We start from the raw sequence: 22,810 nt of genomic DNA on the forward strand, positions 1-22,810 counted from the left end.
TAATACATAATAATTTCTCAATTATGATGTAACTCAATTCAACTCGACGTCATTTTTGATATGAATTCTGTTTCAATTACCGGTGTTTCTGCCGCAGTTTTAAGCCATATTTAACCGTTTATCGTTAAAAAAAACAAGAGGAATCCAATAAAGACAAGAAATTGAAAGTTAGGAATGGAAATGGAAAGATTGTTCTATTCTTTTCTGTTTTGTTTTGGCTGATATTTTTTCTGGTTTTCTTTTTCCTTCATCTGAAATCATGAGATGCAGCATTCGATTATAGTTATACAGTGCCCGGTTATCCTTCTTTAAGGCAGAGAAAAGTCAATTTCGAAAAGACTTGATCGTTCGTAATTCATTCTGGTATTGGTGTGCAGTTGCTTGTCGCTCCGCGTTTTTAGTGGAGTAAATTTTCGGAGGTGAAACAGCGAGTTTCCGCTGATGTTGTAGCACTAAACCTAACATTTAATGTCAGCAATGACTGCGAGACGACTCAGCAAAAAGTTCTATTAAACTCAAAACTCAATAGATATGATCAGGCATTTAAGCAAATGAGAATCAAAGTGTAACTAGAGATCGGTAAATTTTGGGTTTTGTATCGTTTGAAAATGTTTTCAAAATTTTTTTATACCACTTTAAAGCTCAAATCGAAGTCCTTGATACAATTACATGAATTTAGCGTTTCCAGCCTGGCTAATTTTTAAAAAGATCTAAGTTGCATCAGCGTTCAAAAAATGCGTGTATCAAAAGTTTTCCCCTGCCATATATGAACACATTTCAAGACCACAGTGAGCAAACCTCATGGCAAGCTCTCTTTTGTTGGATTGGTAACAGAATTCCCGCAAACCACATCACAATGCGTAAAGTGAAAGTTATAATGAGTGTCTACTGGGGCCTTCGGTCTTAAAGTGGTTAAGTTTCCGGCTACCATTCCGCCGTTGGTGTAGTTCTTGCGCAGAAATACCAGGAGTTGAAGAAGTTATGCGATGTCCTTTTCTTTTTTTTTTCGTCACAAGAAGCGTTCTACCTGCTGAAGAAATGCTTCTCAATTGTGAAGTTGATGTGCGTTTTCAGATTTTCAACTAGTTTCCAGTTTCCCAAGAAGTTTGGCGGTATCTCCGAAACTAATCGTACTGGATTTGAGAAGGTTACCAACGTCAATATTGGAAATAGGGCCTGGTAATATATTATAATGCCGTCAAGAATGGGCGGATTTGGCGCGCAGACATTGTGATTTTGCAACAGAAGTCTTCCTTTCTTCCTTAGTCTCCAAAAAGCAGTTGTTTGTTGCCTTGCACGTCCAGTGTACCATTCATACTTTTGCTTCCGACATCTTACTTGAGCCGACATCTGGCTGAACCAAGCTGATTATAATAATAATAATCATAATAATGGGATTTAGAGACTAAAGTCTCAAGGGTATGTTTCAACCCGATAACAGTCGGAATCTAAGCGAGGGAGAGTTTCGGCAATTTGAGCATCGACAGAGCATCTTCCAAGTGCACAAGTTGTCTGTGTCATAGACGTCAGTCGCGAAGTTCTTGTACAGTCGAGTGAGGCGCTGTTTCAGACCAGCGGGCTGATGGAAGTTGACGATCGGGTCAATAAAGTTCGCTAATCGTGAACACCTGTTCCAGAAGTTGTTTTCGCATTTGGTATACCGGTAATTCTAGACATGAAAGGCAACAGTAGTAGTACTCCTGGTAGTCGATGGCGCAGAGAAGCGTACATGTGAAGACCAGTCATAATCGTATTTTCCATTTAATATTGAAGAAAAGAGTAAGAGATCATGAAGTTCAATGTATAGACAAATAGGCAGAAGAGCGAGCTGAGCCAATCTTTGCTTATAGGGTAGAGGTGTAAAATTTAAAATCCATTTGGTTGCATGCTGCTGCACTTGCTCAAGATTCTTTAGTTCAGAACGATTAGCACAATAAACTGGCGAGCCATTTAGAAGGACTGGGACGATAAACCCACAATAAGCATGAAGTTTAGTGAAAGAGGCACAAGAGTCAGTTGTGTTGCGCTTGATAAGAAGCAGACTTTTTGTAGCTTTGGAGTCCCGAGAATTGGTGTGATGTGACCATGTCAGTTTGTCAGTGATGAAGACCCCGAGATCACGTTCTTTACTATCGTGATGAATGGTAAGATTACTGCAGTGTACGTCTCGAGGTGTACCGCGAAACCAAATGGTCTTTCTCTTGGTTGGATTAATTGACATGTAGTTATCAGCGCACGAACGAATGATAGTATTCGCATCATTTGACAGATCCGGGAATGACGTTGACCAGAGTTTGATATCGTCTGCGAAGGCGGAATTAAGGCAGGTTAAGGAGGTAAGCAAATCGTTCAAATAAATGAGAAACAATAAAGGTCCAAGCATGGAGCCTTGGGGAACACCACTTGTGATAAGCAACGCCTGTGAAAGTTTCTCGCCAACTCTAACCCTTTGGGAACGACCAGTCAGGTAGCTTGTGACAAGGGAGATTAGCTTTCCTTTTACACCGATTTGGTGGAGCTTGCGAATAAGTGCAGAGTGTGATACACGATCGAAAGCTTTCTCAAAGTCCATGTACAACGTCAGTAATTCATTGACGCTCAAATCATTGTATTTATCATACAGATTGTCGAGGTACTGAAGGAGCTGCAAATTAGCAGACCGATTTCGCAGGTATCCAAATTGATTCGATGACAGCTTAGGTCTCACAAAATCGTAAAGCTTATTGAATATTACACCCTCAAATATTTTACTGGCCGCAGGTAGCAGTGATATCGGTCGGTAACAGGAAACCAAGGACTTGTTACCATCTTTGAAGATTGGAACGCTTTGGAGATTTATTTCCATGAAAGCTTCGTCAAACAGAGCAGCTGGACATCTAATTACAAGACGAAGATATCGTCCCCGCTAGTTCTTTGTGATAGCCAGGACAGCGGTAGTCTCTTTGGTTGTGCTTCCCGAGATTCAGGAGACTGGATTGACGTTCTACCTTCAATTTTGCATCTAGATTTGACGAATGAAGAGTTCTGTGTTGCCACTGATTACTGCCCGTAATACGAGCACTTTTGAGTGCATTTGCAGTTCTTTCTGAGACACCAACGAGCACACGCACTCAGCTGTCCTAAAATCAAAGCACGTTTCCAACGACGCAATAACTGCTAACTTCTCATTAAACAAATTTTACTGACTGCCGGCCTATCATCAAGCTTGGAGCTGCTGCGACTGTTAAGGGAAGATGGCAGACGTACCGTTAGTTTCACGTTGTCATCCTGGAAGCAAGGGAAGTGATTGAAAAAGATTTTAGTTGTGAGAATCGATTAGCAAAGTCTCATCAGAGAAAAGAAACTCACAAACAGTTACCAATGATTATGAAAACAGAAAGCGATCACCTTATCCTGATTTGCTGGACCATGTTATCTTCGAGCCATTTGCCGTGGAAAGCTTGGGGGAATCGGAGAAGGCAGTCTAAAGTTTGTTAAAGACTTTTCGATAAGAATTGCTGAGCACACCGGTGAAAAGCGGTCCTACGTCTTTGTAAGACAAAACATTAGTCTGCAAGTCCAACGAGGAAACGCTGCGTGTCTAGCCGAAGCCACATACCTGGCAACAAAATTTTCTTTTAAAACCTGACTGATTAACAAATTTTTTCTAAGTTTAACACGTTTTTTGTTTCTGTTTACCGGCAGAAATTAATTAAAAAAGGAGAAATAAAAATTTTCGGGCTGATTAATTTTTCTTGTAGGATAGAGTTTTAAAAAACGTGATGACTATTTAGACTTTCACCGTCAAAATTTATCTAGCATGAATACAAAACTCAAAAACGTTAGTTTCACATTAAGTCATCTTAAACGATCCATTAGGGTATAAACCATTGAAAGTTTCAACGTTTTCTTCTGACTTTCTCGGAATATATTGCATCTATCGTCAAAAATTGAGTACGATAACCCTATCCGGGGTAAGTAATAATCAGACTTCGTATTTTTCGAATTCAACCGTATGCCAATATTGAAAGGTTTGCGTAGGAATGCCGTTCTCTTTACATGAAATAAAACCACATCTTTTCTTTTTGAAATATTGGTCCAACTTCATTTTAGAAAATCTGTGATCACTGGGGAAATAATTTGCCTAATGTAACATCAGATAGCAATTGGATTCTTGTTTCATCGGGACTGGTTGGTTCAAACTCTCTAATTGACAACATATGCAGATCAAATAGCGAGGAAACTTCAATTTCAATGAGCCGTTGTCAAACTCAAATATCGATCGACATGTTTTTGGTCTGACTACATACTTTAACTTAATTAGGTCTGTTTTCAGTTTTTTTTGTAAAAAATACGAACCTCCGAAAAATGCGGTGAATTGTGAACGCAGTAATGAGTTATATTGTATAATATAAAATCTCCTTTTCCTTGTTAGATTCCCAAAGGGATCTCAAAAGATACTTCAAATAAGTTTAACGAGCCCCAGGTGCTGTTTTTGTGCAGTCTCCAACCTATTAGCATGTCATATTAAATTACTTTTATCTAATTAACAAAATGTAAAAGTTCCAGTTCCGCTACTTTTGCGACACAAATTACCGTTTATTTATCCGTAAAGAAAAAAGGCGAAGATCTGTACCCTAGCAACTTAACCATTGTGGCGTCAACAATTTTTTTTTCACGGTAGTGGTTTTTTTAACATCTGCTTTGAGCGTTCAAATGACAACTACTCTTGCATTGTACTTGAGTTGAAAAGCTCCTTTCACTGAACAAAATGACGCAAATTCGACAGTTATTTCCCTCGAGTAATGTTTCTTATTTTACTACAAGTTCATTTTTGCTTCTTTTTGCATCCAATTTACGTTTTTCCACTTTTAAAATAAAGAACCCATTGAGTTAAAAACTATGCAATTTCCTTTAAAATGGTTTGTAAAAAAACAAGCCATGTGTTAAATCTCAATAATACCTGTACAGTTAATGTAAAATATAGCTTTACCCCAGAAAACATTTTTTATCAGGAGGAGTAACTTTCCGCCCAATGAGTTTTCTGGTCAGGCTAATAATGGACAATGTTGTCAATATAAATCTGTTTTGCTGATCCAAACAGACGAAGAAACAATTTTGATTTTTACAATTCTTCCTTCATTATTCAGACCACCCGATTTCGGAATTTTTAGCTTAGAAAACTTGGAAACTTTAGCATACATATTAATTTCATGGATTCCAGAAGCGGAAACAAAAGCGCCAGAATGAAATTTTTGCATCTTTTCATTCAGGAAATATCCTTGCTCCTCGAGGACTCCACCGCGCATGGAATGGAGAGAATTGGATCGGGACCGCGTAAAAGGTCAATCTTCTGGATCCTGACCTTCTTTCTGTCCATGTTTATGGTCAGCAGCCAGTGCTGGACACTGATTGGTCAATATCTGAGTTACGGAAAGACAGTTTCAATTGCGCTGAGGGAGGAAAAATTGCCCCAATTTCCGTATATTACCTTTTGCAGTGAGTTCTTTGTTCCTGATGATGTTGAGCCGAGTCCATACTTCGTGGAATTGACTAAACTGGCGAAAGAACACATCACAGCTCAGCAAGGTCAGTTGAAAGCGGACTCCTAAAGTCTATCTCAGACTGTACTTGAGTAACTTAGCCTTCCTGAGTAACGATGAAAAAGTTTATATTTGCTTTTTTATAGGTTCACGTTCAATAGTTTTTTTAAAATCCAAAGTCGGTAGCTAAAACCTGTAGCTTGTCTAAAGATAAACAGCTTTATTATTCAGTTTTTTTTGTCTAGAATTAGCAATTCGAGCATGACCTCCTGTGTCGTCTTTTGTTTCAGTGGACATCAGCACAGAGACGGATATCAACAAGATCCCCGAGATCATGGAAGCCTACAACGTCGGCAACATCTCCGCCGAACACATGGTCGACATCTGGTACGAACTAAAGGAACAGATGTTCAACATCACCGATTACATGTAGGGGCAACAAATACATCAGACAATTAAAAACAAAACGGTATCTTATCTTTTGTGTCAGATTATAATTATTAATGGTATCTAAAAAATCGATCGGTTTTTGGATTTAATGTATTTCAAAAGATTTTTTGGATTCAATGTATTTTAGAGGAGCACTATTTAAACATGGAAAAATAAATATATAGCCAGAAGAAAAAGGCATTCAAGATTTTGGCTACTTTAATATGCAACTTTGCTGCAACAAGTTTATTGATATTATTTGCCGTTAAAAGTTAATTTTTCATCTTGGGTTGATCAACAGTAGCCTCCACTTTCAGGAAAAAAGACGTTAAAATTTTTTTTCTTCTGAAAATCCAACAAATATAGAAGAAGCATTGCAAGTATGTTGATTAAAGTATGTTAAAGCAGTGACGGGTTTAAAGGTGGGATCGTGCGCCCTCGCCATTCAAACAAAGTGGACTCAGTTTTGGAGCAATTGCAGATTTTTTTTGCTGAAATAATAATTAAAATTTCCACAATGGTCAGTGCATGCCCCTACTTTTTCTCTATGCGCTACCCCGGACGCTACAACTTCTCCGATTTCCTGGAATTGCAAGAAATGATGTCATACTCTGGACCCCACAAGTCATACGCCATGTCCAAACTCCACCCGGAGAGCTACTTCTTCGACTGCTCTTTCAGAGGGAAGCCATGCAATTTCAGGTTACGTTGATTGTGTTTTACCCGAAACTCTTTTTTTTTCATTTTCTCTGCAAATTAAATTTATGAAAGCCTATTTAAAAGCTTCTCTGATGTTATGAAATACATTGGATCATGGCAAAGTTAACAAATAACCAGATTTGAATAAATTAATTGCGATTGTTCGAAAATTTGTATGTTCAGAAAGCTGTTGTTCGTATTCACGAAGGGTAAGAGCTGAAAAAAGTAGCTACCGTAAAATGCTTCTCATAAATATTTTTTTTTGCCAAAAAACGTACTCCGAAGTTCTGTTTTTGGTAAATTTTGATACGTTTTGCGTTAAACATCGTCTTGTTTCGGCATTTTGCGTAACTTTGTGCTTTTCGGAAAGCTGCACCTTCTTGTTTGCTTTAGTGACTTTTCAGTTCAGAAGAGTGACTCTTATGGCAACTGTTTCACCTTCCAGTCTCCCGAATATTCTGACACGCCGCAAGACTCGCCAAAGGGACTCCCTGGTAAGTTGAGGGCTCAAGGAAGATTTCATTTTATTATGTAATTTTTTAGTTGCCTCCCCAGAAAAAACGCATTAGCAATAACAAGCAATATTTTTAGATAAAGCCCCAGGTAAGATAAATTGATGAGCCAATATAATTTCTTTTATGTGGGGTGTAGGGCTGTCATTTGAAACATATTTTTTACCGTTTCTTATATGTTTTTAATATTTTTGTTATCCTGAAGCTCTGAAATACACAAAAAAATAGAATATTTGACGTAGGGTTTGAATTTATCAGAAGTATACCAAAAATAACGAAGAATGAGATATAAGGTCGCTAAAAGAGTTTCGCTCAACAAAGTTTTCCAGTCTAGAAACCGACAACAACAAGATATCTAGCCTAACATCTTTGCTATAGTCACGGGACAAGTTGCTTTTTGATTTCAACGAGCAAGTATCTTATGAGATTCTGGCCTGAAGATTCTGGCCTGAATTAGACATTATCTCATAACCTGTTTTAGAGATGTTCTTGCTGTGTAAACATTTTCGCGAACATTACAAAAAAATTTGAATTAATGGGCTCATATTAGTTCTCTGGGAACCTGCTCAGCATGACTTACAACTTATGACGCCTAAAAACGTCAGATAACAGAATTGAAATAATATCTAAATGTTTCTGCGTTTCTAAAGAGCAAGTATCAGTTGCCTTAAAATCTTCGATGGCTGTCCTTTTCCGTTTTGCAAAAAATCACTGGACCAATCTTTCATACTTACTTTTTCAGAAACCAATCTAACAATGAATCATTTAGGTCTCAAGTTAAAAGTGAGGTTGCCCGAGACCTCCGAAAAAGCGAGAGCAGCCACGAAAGCAATCCGCATATCTGTTCACGATGCAAACCAACTGCCCTCTTTTGCCGAAGACAGAGGGTTGTTCACGCCTCTGGGCATCGATGCCCTTATCAGATTCAACCAGGTAAATTGGATCTAGATTCCTTCAAATTTGAACACAGCTCGTTGTTTCTTGAGTTTGTTGATAATTTTTTTTCGAGATAGTTGTTAATGACATAATAACAAAATTGTTGGTTCTCTTTTGTGTATGCTTTTATATTGCAAAAAATGAAACCTGTTGAAAAAAGATAAAGTTGAAACGAACTGGAGACATTTTTGCAAAATAATTTTTTTGTAAATAGATGCTTTTGATAGTATCAGAAACGTATTTTCCCGCGCACGTTCCTACAAAAACACTTTATATTGGGGCTCTCTAACTAAAAATGAACTAATTAATTGTATGAGGCTTATACTTTTCTTATTTCGAAAATAATATCATAGGGTAATTTTTTTGGCGAAAATGCGACATGCATCAGTTCTTCAGTTTAAAAATTTCGATGCTCGATTTTAGAAGGCACTTCTTCGATACGACAACAGGCGTGAACACTGTAGTGATGTCTGGCCTCTTCAGAGTCGTCAGCTGGATGGACTGGCATACAGCGACAAAGTGAGAGATAGTTTTTAACGACTTACCAAAGGCTTGTCTTATACTCATAATTTTACTCAAACTTATTTTTTTAAACATTTTTTGCAAACTAAATATCTTGCACAAATACTATGATTACTGATTGTATCAAACGATCTTTTTTCCAGATTTTTTGTAGCTATTTTTGATGTATTTGAGAATTTGATTTGCAGAATTTTTTATTTGATTTTAAGGTGTGTCGCAAACTCTGCATCGAGGATTCTCTCTACGATGAATGTGGGTGTGCTCTGTCTGTTCTCTATAAAAACATCTACCCTCAAAGACAGAAATGCATGCTGGCCGAAAATGGATCGCATCGTAAGTCAATTGGCACGGGGAAATAATTCCTCACAATTGGTGCAAGTGATTGGCAATAGGGGCACGTGACAATAGAAGCACGGTATAGTTAGTTAGTGACACTCTTTGACGCTGATGACGGCAAAGCTGGTAACACCTCTGACGGGGGTTCGTCTTTATCTTTCGACCGAAGTGGCCTGGCTTCTTGTTTTGACCGACTTTGTTTCAAACATGTCGTCATTCAAAAACTCACAGTCCATCCATAAAATTTGCAAACATCGAAACTTTAGCGCACAGTTATAACTGACGCTAACTTTTTGCATCCGTTGTTATCAAACATCAGACACATGAGCATCTAGGGTCTATCTTTAGTTTATCGAGAAGAAGGGATATTTCATAGCTTTTTTTGTTATACGTCTAATTTGACCTCGCTCGAGAACGACGGTATCAGATGGTAATTAATGGTGATTTAAAGTAAAATCTTCGTCTCCGAGACTGAGAGTTGTGATTTGCCATTCGAGAAGCCTAAACACCATAAAAAATCAATTATGATCCATTTGCTTTTGTATGTGGAGGTAATCGACAAGCACAAAAATGCCCTAATGTCTTCATGTCTAAGTGCTCAAAGTGTTATTTGACTCAAAGTTCAATTTACTTATCAGTGTTGTAACAATTTTTGTGAGAGATTAGATGCAATCTTTTCATGATTGCTCACTCCACAGTTTTCAAATGGTGCAATTTACTAAACTTAGATTAAGAGACAAAAGGTTTTGTCTGTTATTCATTCATTCTTTCAGAGCGAATTGTTTCAAAGCTGTTCATATTATGAACATAAAAGTGTACATTTCAATAAATCAAAAAATTGAAACGATTCTAAACTCGGCAGTCGGTTTGCAATCCACAAAAATGTCTGCGTCGCCGCAAATTTCTACTGGTGGTTAAAGAGAGTTGCAAAAAGTAGCAACAGACAAAATTAACTAAAAAGAGCAAATAAGCTATTTCAGAAAACTTTTTTTTACAAAAGCTAACTTGTCAGACAGAAAGTATGACTCAATGTTACGTAACAATTCAAATTTGCATCCAAAAGTGCTCAAAATTGGTAGATTGCGCTTTGTAATTATTTCTGTTTGTTCCAACTTTTTGTTACTAGTTATATATTAGTAACCAAAATGCACCCTCATCAATTTGAAAAACGCTCTGCTTTTTCGGCCAAAAGCCAGATGTAAGGAGCAAACCCTGAGTTTTCTCATAAACATCCGTCAGGGCAAATCTTTCGAAAAAATAGAGAAGTTATAAGACACTCACAATATTCCATTAGATTACTGAGAACCGATTATATGAAAATGGCACAAATAATCTTTTTTCCCTTGCTATGAAGTTTCATAACAAGTGTTTTTTACCACACTCCGGGACTAAATAGCAACTTTTTGCATTTATATGTACCAAAAAAGTGCCGAAATAGCAAAACATTTTTTTTTATTCCATGAAATTGTATGATAGGCTTTTTTCATGATTAAATTGCAAAAAAAGCTTCAAAAGTTTGTGTTTTAATCTCAAAACACAATAACTAAGGATTTCTATCATAAAAAAGCCATGTGGGTGGATGTGGTAATTTTTTTTCAGTTATTCACAAATGTTTTGGTATTTTAGGTTGAACTGGCGGCTTGTATAAAACAGGCAGAATTATTGATTAAATAGTTTGATTCGAGAATATCGAAGGAGTTTTTTAAAGGGTTTTTGCAGGAGTACTGAACGATCTTCGGAGAAAAATCTGTAAAGACTTTGAATGCTTTATTTTTTTGTTTAATCATTATTCAGGTATTCTCGGACAGTCGGGAGTCTTCCAGCAAAAAGCAAATCTAAATTGTCTGAGGAGTTTTCGGATGTTAGGAATTGATTTCTGTTTGGAAATATTGGACAAATATAGATTCTAAATTTCTGTTTTTGTGAGCCTTTTCTAGAGCAATCTGTAGATAAGGAAGTAAATTAATTGCAGCGTTCGATATATTCACCGGGTCTCCTTTTACAGTTCTCATGATGTCATCCACATTCCTCTTTGAAAATTTTTTCAACTCTGAAAGTTGGTATCGTTTTTTCAACTCAGCTTGAAGAGCGAAACCAGATCATATTGGCTACTTTCTAATAATTATAAGACTGAACCATACTCTACTTTTGATGGAACCATTGTAGCCAACTTTCACAGCTCTTCTTTGTCTTTAGAATATTTCGAACATTTTGGACGGACACCAATTAAAACTTCCATGGGCTTGCAAATCTCGGGAATCTTTTTCTTCAGCACGGGTTTGCAATCTTCAACCCACCAGTTTGCAAAAATGAGTGCAAGAGAGGAGCCTCCTATAGCCAAACATATTATTGCAGAGCTATTGGGACCTTTAATTTCAAGCTGTGAATGTTTAGTTTTACTCGAGGAAAAAATTTCGGCGTTTTTTTTCTGGCATTTAAAAAGTTCAAAAGTTCAAAAAAATACGTCGATTCAATTGAATTTTTTTTAAAACTGTTTTAATTTCATGATTGTTGTGTTTTTCTCTCGCAAAACTGTTATCCAAAGTGCCTCTTTTACTCTGACTGTCGAATATGCCTACTTTTATTTTTTTAAATCAGATCCTTTTATCAAACCACGCAAAGAAACTACTCTTATTTGAAATTTTTTTGATTATTTTAAAGACAACGGTCGGAAAATTCTGTGCTTATTGCGCAGTAACTGGATATCCTTGTTGTTATAAATTATGGTTTAAGCTAAGTTTTTAAACTTCCAGTTTTCTGATTTTTTTCTGAAAAATGATGAGATCACAAGACAATTTTGAGCGCAGAATTTGAAAAAAGTTCCTTTTTTCTTCGAGTTCATTGATGTTTTTTTTCTGTTAATTACAAATTTTGTGAATTAAAACGTCATTTAGCATAGCGGTGTGGGGGATGGGTACATTTTTCTTTCCCTCCACCATCAAATTTAACAACTCAATTTTTTTTCACATTCTCCTATTGTTATGAAAATTGACGCGCGGACAAATTGGACCATGACAAATGTTTTCAACCTTCATAATTAACCTTGTAAATCTACTCATTACATCAAAAAATTGATGACCGTGCAAGGTGGGGGGGGGGGGGGGGGGGAGAAAAAAAGACGTTCAATTTCAGTCCCTAAAATTCGAACTTCTAAAAGCCAAAAGATTTGTCTGCATCGTTTTTCAACTAAGGTCAACTCACTTTGAGAAAAATATGCATTTTAATATTCAAGTTTAATGCGTTTTGTCGGGATAACTACAATAAGCACTGTATAAAAACCTACCGAATTAGAGAAATCAAACACCTCTAAAGCCAGCCAAACGACTTTAGGCAACATCACCAGACAAATTAGAGTGGCCCAAAAATTTTCAAACTAGTGGTTCAGCTTAGAAGGAGGAGGAAAACGACTTAATTCCAATTTGTGGAATGGAATCATAAAAACAAAAGTAGAAGAAAAGTGGCCAGTGGAACCACTTAGTGAATGTGGAAACCATTTTACAAAAGTCGTCTTTTCTTCTTAGATCTCTGTTGGCAACAGTACTCCTCTCGTAAAGTGGACCACGCAGTTCCTCATAAGTGCGATCAGAGGTGTCACTTGCCATGCCGGGACACCCAGTACGAGTTGGCTCTATCGGCTGCCAAGTACCCACACATCAACTCAATAGTATGTCTAGTTTGTTAATTATCTAGTTAGTCAAGATGATCACTCAGAATCATAAATTGTTTTTCCAACTCACAATTTGCTGTTTTTGTTTTAATTTTCCCTCTTTTTTCTTCCGGTAATTTTTTTGATTTGGTTTTTGGATAATTGTTGGTTTTATATGACTGATGATGGCAGTGTTGGCGAAAACGTTTTTCTAAAACAATGATCCAACTTGTTTTGCAATAATCACTCAATTGCTCGACCATCACAGGCGCATATAGGTCTCATAAAATGAGATAATTTTGGAGCATTAGGAAAATCCAAAAAGGCTGTTCGTTTGATATCCTCATATTTGCTCGAGCGAATTCGATATCTTCGATGTTTATCAATTTCTATCCGGAGTATTGATTTGAAGCAGGATCAGATCTAGAAATTTATCGGTTTGCTGAAATCTAGTTGATCTTTGTGAGCCGTTTTAAACGAATGTTGTCAAATTTTTGTCATATATAGTATCTAATCATATATTACGTGTTGGCGCCATTGGTTAGCTATGTGTCTGGTGCGGCTACTAATTAATTAATACCTGTCAACCTTAAGTTTAGTCTGCGATGTTTGGATTCACTGTTGTTAACCGTTAAAGAATAAACGAGTCAATCTTAGTTCAGTGAATAAAAGATATTGAATCTGCATTTTTCACATGGCGCAGCAAGCAGGACAAAGCGCGGGATCAGGAAAAAATCCACTGGGAATTACGGCATTTTGGCCGAGTAAATGTACGGAAGCACCAATGTTGTGGGAGCATTGGATTACACGATTCACCTGGGGTGTAATAGCAAAACATTCATTCAATCCGACGGCATTTTATTTTGCTAATACGCTCACTGAGGCGCAAATTACCGGTCTGCCAGAGGAGGTGAATGGGAAAAATCGAGTGGAAGCAGAGCAGACACTAATTTCTAACCTCTATTTGTGTTTGGGGGAACGTGGACAGGACGAATTACATAACAGGAAGCCCCATCTGGACCTGGCGACTACCCGATATCCACGGGTTTTGGATGAATTTGAGAGTGTTTTCCGCAAGGAAAGAAACGAAACATTCGAGACGTACCAGCTACTATCTCGGAAACAACGTGACGGGGAAACGCTAGAAGAATTTCACTCCGTTTTGAGTGGACTAGCCGCTAGATGCTCATTGGGAACATTGGAACGACGGGTGTTACGTGATGTATTCATAGTAAATATGTCCAACAAGGAAGCCCAAACGGAGCTATGCCGTTCAACTAAGACACCAGATGAGGTCTACCGGATTGCTTTGTCATATGAACGGGGGGACAAATACGCAAAGTCGTATAAAGTATCCGGTGGGGGACTTACTGCGGCACCAGCGGGTTCACTACAAATTAAAGCGGAGCCTATAAGCGCAATTAGAGGAGGGTACCGTCGTCCATTCCAAAGAGGCGGACGTGGATTTGGCAGGGGCGGCACAAGGGGCCGCGGAGGAGCAGCAGATCGCAAGTGCTACAATTGCGACCAGAGTGGTTTTACCCCGGACCACATTCCAAAGTGCCCAGCAAGAAATGTAACCTGCAATTTTTGCAAGAAAATGGGACACTATGAGCGAACTTGTAGAGGACGTCGATCGGCGAATAGGGGTCGCGTAGGCATGATAAATGAGGATGACACCAATGGCGGGACTACCCAAGATTATCCGGAGGAGAGTGCATCCAATTACGGAAGTTCTGTCGGATGGGTGACTGATTCAAAGACACCGGCACATGGATGGGATTCGGATAGTTCGACGGAGTATGTGGTTATGTCAATTCGGCGGAAGGAGGAAACGGAATTAAAAGTCGCGGGGGCCAAACTAGCCTTAAGAATCAACGGCAAAGCAACTCAGGCCTGGATTGACAGTGGTTCGCCAATATCCATCTTCACTATTGGGGAACTAAAACGTACCCTGGGGACAGTCAACGTACAATTGAAACCGCTGAATCCACAAGACGACCAATTCCGCGATTACGGAAACAATCCGTTAAAATTTCTGGGCAAGATGCAAGTCACGCTTCATTCCAATGGATGGACTTGTTCGTCGGATATAAACGTCATCGGAGGGTGCCGACCGTCTATTATTGGCAGGGATTTAATGCCCTCACTAGGACTGATGCTGGTACAAGCACCATCGACAGAAGGGGTGAAAAGCATACATACCACGGAAGGAACTGTGGCGATGGACAATGACCTGGATGAGTGGCAGACACATTTCTGTAAGCAATTTCAACATCTTTTTCACAGGGTAGGGCGCATTCGAAATTATAAGGTGCAGGCAGATTTCTTCAAAAACCTAACTCCAATTCAACAAAAAGGTAGGCGAGTACCTATAACGTTACAGGAAAAAGTCGATAAGGAGATTGAAAAACTGTTGGGACAGGGTCATATCCAAAAGTTGGAAGAATGTTCAGACAAATACTTTGTTTCACCTATTGTCATCACCGTGAAAAAGGACGGTTCTGTTAAACTTGCACTGGAATCTAGAGAACTAAACAAACAAGTGCATAAGAATAAATACCAAATGCCCAATATTGAAGAACTAATGGACATCGTAGGGCAAACTATCAGCGAACGCAAACAGGGGGATGTCTTTTTTACAACGATGGACCTCACGTACGCATACGGCCAACTTCCTTTAAATGAAAACACTAGTAAACATTGCAATTTTTCATTGGTGGGAGGCCGTTCTACCGGTACATATCGATTCAAAACAGGATTCTACGGATTGACAACCATGCCGGCGGAATTTCAACGGGTCATGGATGCCATTCTGGCTGAATTTCCGTGCGCGCATGCTTTCATTGATGATATATTAGTAATTTCGAAAGGTACCAAGATCGAACATATCGCTTTAGTGGAGAAGATTTTAATGAAACTCGATAAAGAAAATATGGCTTTGAAGCTAGAAAAATGTCAATTTGCGAAAAATACTTGCGAGTGGTTAGGCCACCGGATTACGAAATCAGGGATTACACCAATGGTGCGGAAAACAGATCCAATTGACAAATTAACCGCCCCGAAAACGCTCTCTCAGTTGAAATCGTTCATGGGGTCAATCCATAGTCTTCACAAATACTTACCGGCGTTAGCGGAAACTTCGGCGCCTCTACGTCCACTTCTAAGTAAGAAGAACGAATTCCTCTGGACAATTGACTGCCAAACAGCGTTCGAATCGATTAAGAAACAAGTCGCGAACATTGTCGAACTTAAGCATTTCGACGTACATAAGGATATACGTATCGTGTGCGACGCAAGCCATAACGGTTTGGGGGCGGTACTCGAACAACTAGGCACCGAGGGTTGGCGACCAATATCATTTGCGTCCCGGTTTTTAAATGCGGCCGAAAAGAAATATTCGACGAATGAGCTAGAAATGCTGGCCGTAGTTTGGGGCTCCGAATACTTCAGAAATTATATTTTCGGGCGGAAATTTACTGTGGTGACAGATCATAAGGCTTTGCTATCTTTATTGAATGGGAACAATAAGAGAAACAAGACTATGTTCAGTCGATTAACTCGCTGGATTGATAGAATTATCCCCTTTGATTTTGTCATTGAACACATGCCTGGGGCTAAAATTGGCCTGGCGGATTACCTTTCAAGGCATCCGGTGGGGGAAGCCACGAAAGTTAGTCTTTATGATAACACTTTCACAGTGGCAAAATTGAAATCAATTACCAATTCACTCGGATATATTGATACCAATAAAGGGATCATCAAAGCATCAAAGGAATCAATTGTTTCAGCTAAAGATATTCAAGTTGGAAACGATAAAGTTAACATTCCACCGGAAGAGGGCGTCAAAACGCGTGACCATCGGTGGACCAATCAGAAGCCACTAAAACGAATAGCTGAGTGTAATGACCGGGAAAGCGCAAAAGTAGTAAAGTCAATCACCGAATGTAAACTACGTGAGTCTGATATTAATTCCACAGTAAACAGTAGTCCTCTATTTAACAAAACAAATTATCGATCTAACAAAATACACATATCTACAATGACATCACTTAATTTGAAGAAATTAAATAAATTACTGTTGAAACATCCAGAAATAACGAGCGGCAGTAGCAGCGAGGTGGAGATTGTGGATGCACGATTGGAGGCGGAGACGCATCACACCAGGGACATTCGATGCAACACAGTCATCTCCATTCCTTCGGCATTCGGAGGTGAAATTTTTCCGGCGGCATACCCAGCAGGAGGGAACGTCATCATGTCAGTAATCCCCCGGGACTGCAAGATAGTCCGCAAAAGCAGTGCACTGCCGGAGCTATTCAACCTGAAGCTCGTGGAAGCGAACTATAAAGGGGACCCCCAGATGCGCGCAATAAAAGAACTGGTGGAGAGTAAGGACCCGGATTTGGAAAAGAAGGTCAGAGCAATGGGTGCCTACCTCGGACAGCACACACATGATTTCCACGTGCGGGAAAATTGTCTGTGGATGGACGAACGACTCGTCATCCCCATACCACTCAGGAAGGCTGTGGTTAATCGGATACATGCGTTTCACCATGGGCGCTCGAGTATGTTCGACGCTGCGAGGGATGTCTGGTTTCCCTATCTCCACCGGAGTTTAGTCGCAGCTGCGGATGGATGCAAGGAATGCACCGATGCAGGTAAAAGCCTTAAACCATTATGCGCCAAAGGTGATGTTGGGAAGATCTATGAACCACGCGAGCCGAACGAATGCTTACAGCTTGATTTTTGGGGTCCAATTAGATACTTAAATGAATCAAGTAAATATGTCTTGGTAGCGGTTGACCGATTCTCACGTTGGCCCTCTGCAATGATCTGCGGAAATAATAAAAGCGACAAGGTCCTTAAGTTCATTAAACAATACATATCTCAACATGGTGTCCCTAGGAAAATTTTTATGGATCAAGGTACAAGTTTCACATCAAATGCAGTTAAATCATTTTGCAATTCCGAAGGAATTGAAATAATTTATTCACCCGTGAATGATCATCGCGCCACCGGGTGTGTCGAACGTACCATTGGCAGTCTGAAAAACTTTGTCTTAACTTACGCTAAAGAAAAAGATAGTGGAAACTTAGAATCAATGATAGAACGAGCCTTGAGTGCTCTAAGATTTGCCCCAAATGCTACTCTCAAGATATCGCCGTTTGAGGCTCATCACGGCAGAGAAGCCAATACGGTACTGCGAAATCTTACGAAAAAGCCAACCCTGCAAAACCTAAACTGCGCCAGAGTGTTGAAACAAAAATCTGCCTATTTAGATTCTACTGACCCCAGAGCTCCGAGGAACATCCAACCCATGGCAACGGATTGGGAAGAACGATCCGACGTGGAGTTTGATGTCGATCATATGAATCACCCTAGGCGACTGACGCAAAATCAACTAGTTTCGGCGGCGGATGGAACACCAATGGCTGACGGGGACGGGAAACAGGCTGGTGGGGGAAAGTCTAAACAGCCAAGTAAACGGACCGAACTGTTGTTCCAACGACTCAAGGATAGCAATAAAAGGTATAGACCCATAAACCAAAAAGTAATTCGCGAATCTAAGCACACTATAACTCTAGCAAATGGCTCTGTACTTAGGAAAAGTGGGGTTGCCGAGAAAGTCATCAAATCGAACGCGCCAACTACCGCGAGTAAGCTAACACTACCACTCCCAGCTATGAGTGCATTGCAACGTCGGGCGGAACTAAAGCGAGCAGCGAACGAACAGGCGGCGGGGACGAGCACACAGAGTAAAGCAAGCGCACAGAGTACGGCTGATAACAGAGTGCGAGAATTTTCACCAGCGGAGGAGGACGATTCGGACTCGGAGTACGAGCCAATAACAATTTCCAAACACGCAGGGAACTCAACAATAGCACCAGGGCGAGATGTGGAAGGAAATGAACCAAAAATGAATAACGATGTAGAAGACGGAATTGGAAGACCAAACTTATCCGAAGGAAGCGGAGCTGGAAAATCCCAGGGGGTGGACACGGAGGTCCAGACTATGAGCAACGAGCAAGGGGGGAGTGCCCCAAATTTGAGTAACGAAGGACGAGGGGGGAAACATTCTAAAAAGAAAGGGGAACGAGTACGACGCTTACGTCTCGTATCATACTCGAGTCAAGAATCAGAAGATGGAACAGGATCACGGAAAAGTACCAGGAAGCGGACGGCGGTATCTAAATTCGGCGGGGTTATGATAGATAGTATATTGAAAGCGAGAACATCCAAAGGAGAGGAAGACAGAGAGCGGGACACTAATTGAGCAGGAAGGCACATTTGAAAGAGGGAGTGAAAAAAAAAAAGGAAACTCAAGAAACTTGTTAAACTAAAACTCATGCCCAGGGAGAGGGTGGACTTTCGCTGGTCTAAAACTCAAACATTTCCGTTGGATAATTTTAAAACAGTTGTTTGAAAATTGATTGTTGAGGGAATGTCATATATAGTATCTAATCATATATTACGTGTTGGCGCCATTGGTTAGCTATGTGTCTGGTGCGGCTACTAATTAATTAATACCTGTCAACCTTAAGTTTAGTCTGCGATGTTTGGATTCACTGTTGTTAACCGTTAAAGAATAAACGAGTCAATCTTAGTTCAGTGAATAAAAGATATTGAATCTGCATTTTTCACAGATATCTTCGATGTTTATCAATTTCTATCCGGAGTATTGATTTGAAGCAGGATCAGATCTAGAAATTTATCGGTTTGCTGAAATCTAGTTGATCTTTGTGAGCCGTTTTAAACGAATGTTGTCAAATTTTTGGGGCGGCGTGAACTCCCCTCTCTTAGTAATGCCGAAAGCATCCTGGGATATTATTGGGGTTTGATTGTCGTAAAATAGTACCAAAGGGAAATTCCATAATTTCTATTTATTTCATGTAGGTTCCAGAACTGTTGAGTTTGATGCGCAGCAGCAACTCCCTCGTGCGAAACGACTCCAAGACATTCCTGTCAGACCTCGCCCACCTCTTCAACAGTTCACAATACCCCTCATGTGAACAGATTTTGAACAAAAACCCAGATGTTAATGTATACAGTCTGGTCTCTTGTTTTATTCACTATAATCCACTCAAGTGGTTCGATGAGATCAAAAAACAAGATGGCATCAATGATTTACTCGACAAGATAAGGTGACTTCTTAATTATAATTCAAGGGTTCGAGAGCAAGTTAGGATTCCGATCAGGTGCGGACTTAGGGTGGGGGGGGGGGGGGGCGGACGTCTTCCTCCCTCAGGGATTCGACCCCCTGCCGACCCAAAGGGTCCCCCCTTCGGTACTTTTTAAGAAATCCATTTTTGGCCGACAGACCCTAAAATTTTTCTAAAGGCGCCTCGGGCGCCAATATATACTAACTTTGAGGGGAGCGCGCGCCCAAAAAAACGCAATTTTTCACCTGTTTTTTTTTCAAAATATTGGCCAAAACAGCGTTTTAATACTGCTTTAGGAGAGCTCGGAAAATCAATTTGGTCGACCTAAAAAAAAGGTCGTCAAAATTTTCGAAATTTTTTTGAAAATCCGCCCCCTCCCCCCCTCGTGAAAATCCTAGATCCGCCCCTGATTCCGATTGACTGAGTAACAACATTCATGGTACATGGTTTTTGCTTCAGATAAATCAAGTTTGCTGATTGTTTTTTTCTTCCCAAAATAATTAGCTGGTTTGTGTTTTAAAGCAGAAAAAGGAACCACAGTGCTTTAAGACATGAAGATGTTCATTGCGATAAGACCACTATTTCACGAGGAAAAATACCAAGAAAAACCTGTTCGACTGATAACGGCTAACCGTTTTTGTGCCACTTTATTAAGTCTTTCATGCCTTTTTTCTTTGTTGTTTGGTTATTACTTTATAAGTTTTAAGTTATTGCAACTGAATAATTGTTCAAGGTCGATGTATGCGACGATTCACGTGACAGAAGCAGTGAATGACCATGAAATTCAGACAGAAAAGCCAGAGATACAGGTTGGTACATTTCCATTGTTATTTAGAGTCATGAACGTAGTGAACACTCTTTATTTAGGTCATGGTGATTTTTTTTGTGAAGAAGTCTGAAAAATTGTTCACGATCAAATTAGATTTTTTGCGGTTTGGCGTTTGAATTCTTTTTTAGTTCAGCTCCTTTCGTTTAATTAAAGTAAGGCCAATTTTTATCGAACAGCAAAAGTGTAAAGGTCTTGAAAAACGTGATCAATTTCTAATTTTTAACGTGGATTTTAACTTTCGGATTTCCCAGCGGAAACATTTTAGCCTATTGATCCAGTTTTCTCAAGTTGGGTCAAGTTGGATAAAGAGTGTCAAAAAAGTCTCAACCTAAATTGTCCTTGAAATTCAAAGAACTTCAAGGGCAAAAATTTTAAAAACATTTATAACTTGAAGTTTTTTTCTAACATGTTATTTTTTTTCTGTTTCTTTTCGTTTATGACTCCTTTCATACTGTCTGCTGGCTATGTTTCGCACAATTTGCTAATGAGAACTGAAAACGTCATTGGCAGAGTTTTTAATTTGGTCAAAATAGTAGTGGTCTCCTTTTCACTAACCACCAATCAGTTTTGCCTTTGGAAGCGTTTCTTGAAGTTACTATGCTATTTTAGTTAATCAATGCTTAAAGTAGGTTGTGATACCTTTGCCAAATTTAGTTCATTTCAGTCCATTTCACATAGTGAAGGGAGGAACTATGGCATAGATAGTGCTTTTTCATCCCAATTTTGACCACAGCAAAAATCGTAGTGGCGGCATATTAAAACCAATCGGTCGCTACTCACCAGCTGCAAAAAAAATTAAAAAAAATTGTCTCCGTGCACAGAAAACTGGATTTTTCTGTTCTTCAAGTCTTGAAGTCTGGATTTTTCTGTTCTTCAAACCAAAACGACAAAAGGAGAGCTTCAGTTTCTGCAGCAATTTGTACATTCTTTTGTTTGACCTAATTTTTTAAACCATTTTTTTGACCTGTTGTAATCGCCCCTTACCGAAAAAAAACTGCAAATTAGGGGAAATTGAAGAAAAAAAACGTTTTGGATTTTTCTGGACTTCTTTAATCCAATCGGTGTTGTCGGTCTCTTTCTTTGTTATTAGCACAGCAGTCAGCTATTCATGATTTGAATTTAATTCAAAAAAAATTTAAATGATGTTTTTGGGTAATCGCAACTTTGGTAGATTGTTGTTTCATGACATACGAATGAATTTTAGTTTGAGAAGCTGCTTGCTGAGATCGGAGGAGTTCTTGGACTGTGGGTCGGCATCTCAATAATCACACTGATGGAGTTCCTCGAAATCATCGTGTTCTCCGTTTACTTCCTCCGCAGCTCCTGGAACTGGCTCTCCAAAATACCCAAGAACGCCATAACCACGTCCAAAAACAATGGAAGTACTTTAAATCCTGTTACGCACAATTTCAACCGCGCTTCTCCTACGAAAAGGGGTGTGGAACACCGAGAGTTGACAACTTACGTGAATTGCTATGTTAAAGAATCTCCATCGGCCAAATCTTCACAGCAAAGTGGAAACGATCTTTTAGTTCCGAGGTCCAACAGACAAATTCCAGTTTTCACTATTGAAAAAAAGGCCGAAGATGAAACAAGTTTTGATTAAGAAAGAGACATTGGATTTTATACATAATTTATTGAAAAAAAAGCACGTCAATGTTAGTTAAGTCGAATTAAAATAATTTCTGTTTTTCTTATTGAATACTTTTTCGGCTCTTGTGATTTTCGGCACTCATTGCAATTACAAAAATCTGCTGATTTTTTTTTTTGCATTTTGTCTAATGCCATGAACATTAGTATCTGGTTTTCAGTGCCTAATTAGAAGCTCATTTTGATCTCATATTTCATTAATGATTACACAATAGATTTGATAATTTCAACCCGTGAAATGGAAACGGCAGAAAAGCCAGACGGTGGAGCTACGGCTATTTTTGAAAGACGCAACAGAGTTTTTCTGTAAGTTTGTATCCATGTGATAAAATTTATAGCGAGAAAATGTTTTCGGTGCGAAAGTCACATTAGTTATGAGACTGATTGTCGCAGCTGGAACAAAGATTTTTAGCACTGATGAGCATATCAGAGTTCGTGGAAGTATTCAAGGCCATAGACCTGCTTAAATAACTCGAGTGGCATAAAAAACGACAGGGTGTCCAGAGAGTGTCACGAATGTTACGGCTTCCAAAGACACACTCTGATTTCACAGCTGAAGATCAAAA

At 39.2% G+C, this 22,810-nt stretch overlaps 1 protein-coding gene across 2 annotated transcripts in view; it reads left to right on the forward strand.

Moving 5' to 3' along the window:
• LOC134854184 (degenerin-like protein unc-105) overlaps positions 1-22,201 on the forward strand; it is a 36,279-nt gene extending 14,078 nt beyond the window's left edge. The window contains exons 2-12 of one of the 2 annotated variants that reach the window (XM_063870335.1): positions 5,253-5,568; positions 5,813-5,949; positions 6,499-6,653; positions 7,044-7,144; positions 7,932-8,095; positions 8,522-8,617; positions 8,830-8,953; positions 12,478-12,620; positions 19,500-19,747; positions 20,499-20,574; positions 21,799-22,201. In XM_063870335.1, coding sequence (XP_063726405.1) covers positions 5,253-5,568; positions 5,813-5,949; positions 6,499-6,653; positions 7,044-7,144; positions 7,932-8,095; positions 8,522-8,617; positions 8,830-8,953; positions 12,478-12,620; positions 19,500-19,747; positions 20,499-20,574; positions 21,799-22,200 — 1,962 coding nt within the window. In that variant the 3' untranslated portion in view covers position 22,201. Of the gene's footprint in view, positions 1-4,724; positions 5,569-5,812; positions 5,950-6,498; positions 6,654-7,043; positions 7,145-7,931; positions 8,096-8,521; positions 8,618-8,829; positions 8,954-12,477; positions 12,621-19,499; positions 19,748-20,498; positions 20,575-21,798 lie in introns of those variants that run through there. The other variant, XM_063870334.1, reaches the window with a different exon arrangement.
• Positions 22,202-22,810: the final 609 nt, after the last annotated feature.

Source organism: Symsagittifera roscoffensis, chromosome 9 (assembly GCF_963678635.1).
Source record: "Symsagittifera roscoffensis chromosome 9, txSymRosc1.1, whole genome shotgun sequence".
Classification (NCBI taxonomy): domain Eukaryota; kingdom Metazoa; phylum Xenacoelomorpha; order Acoela; family Convolutidae; genus Symsagittifera; species Symsagittifera roscoffensis.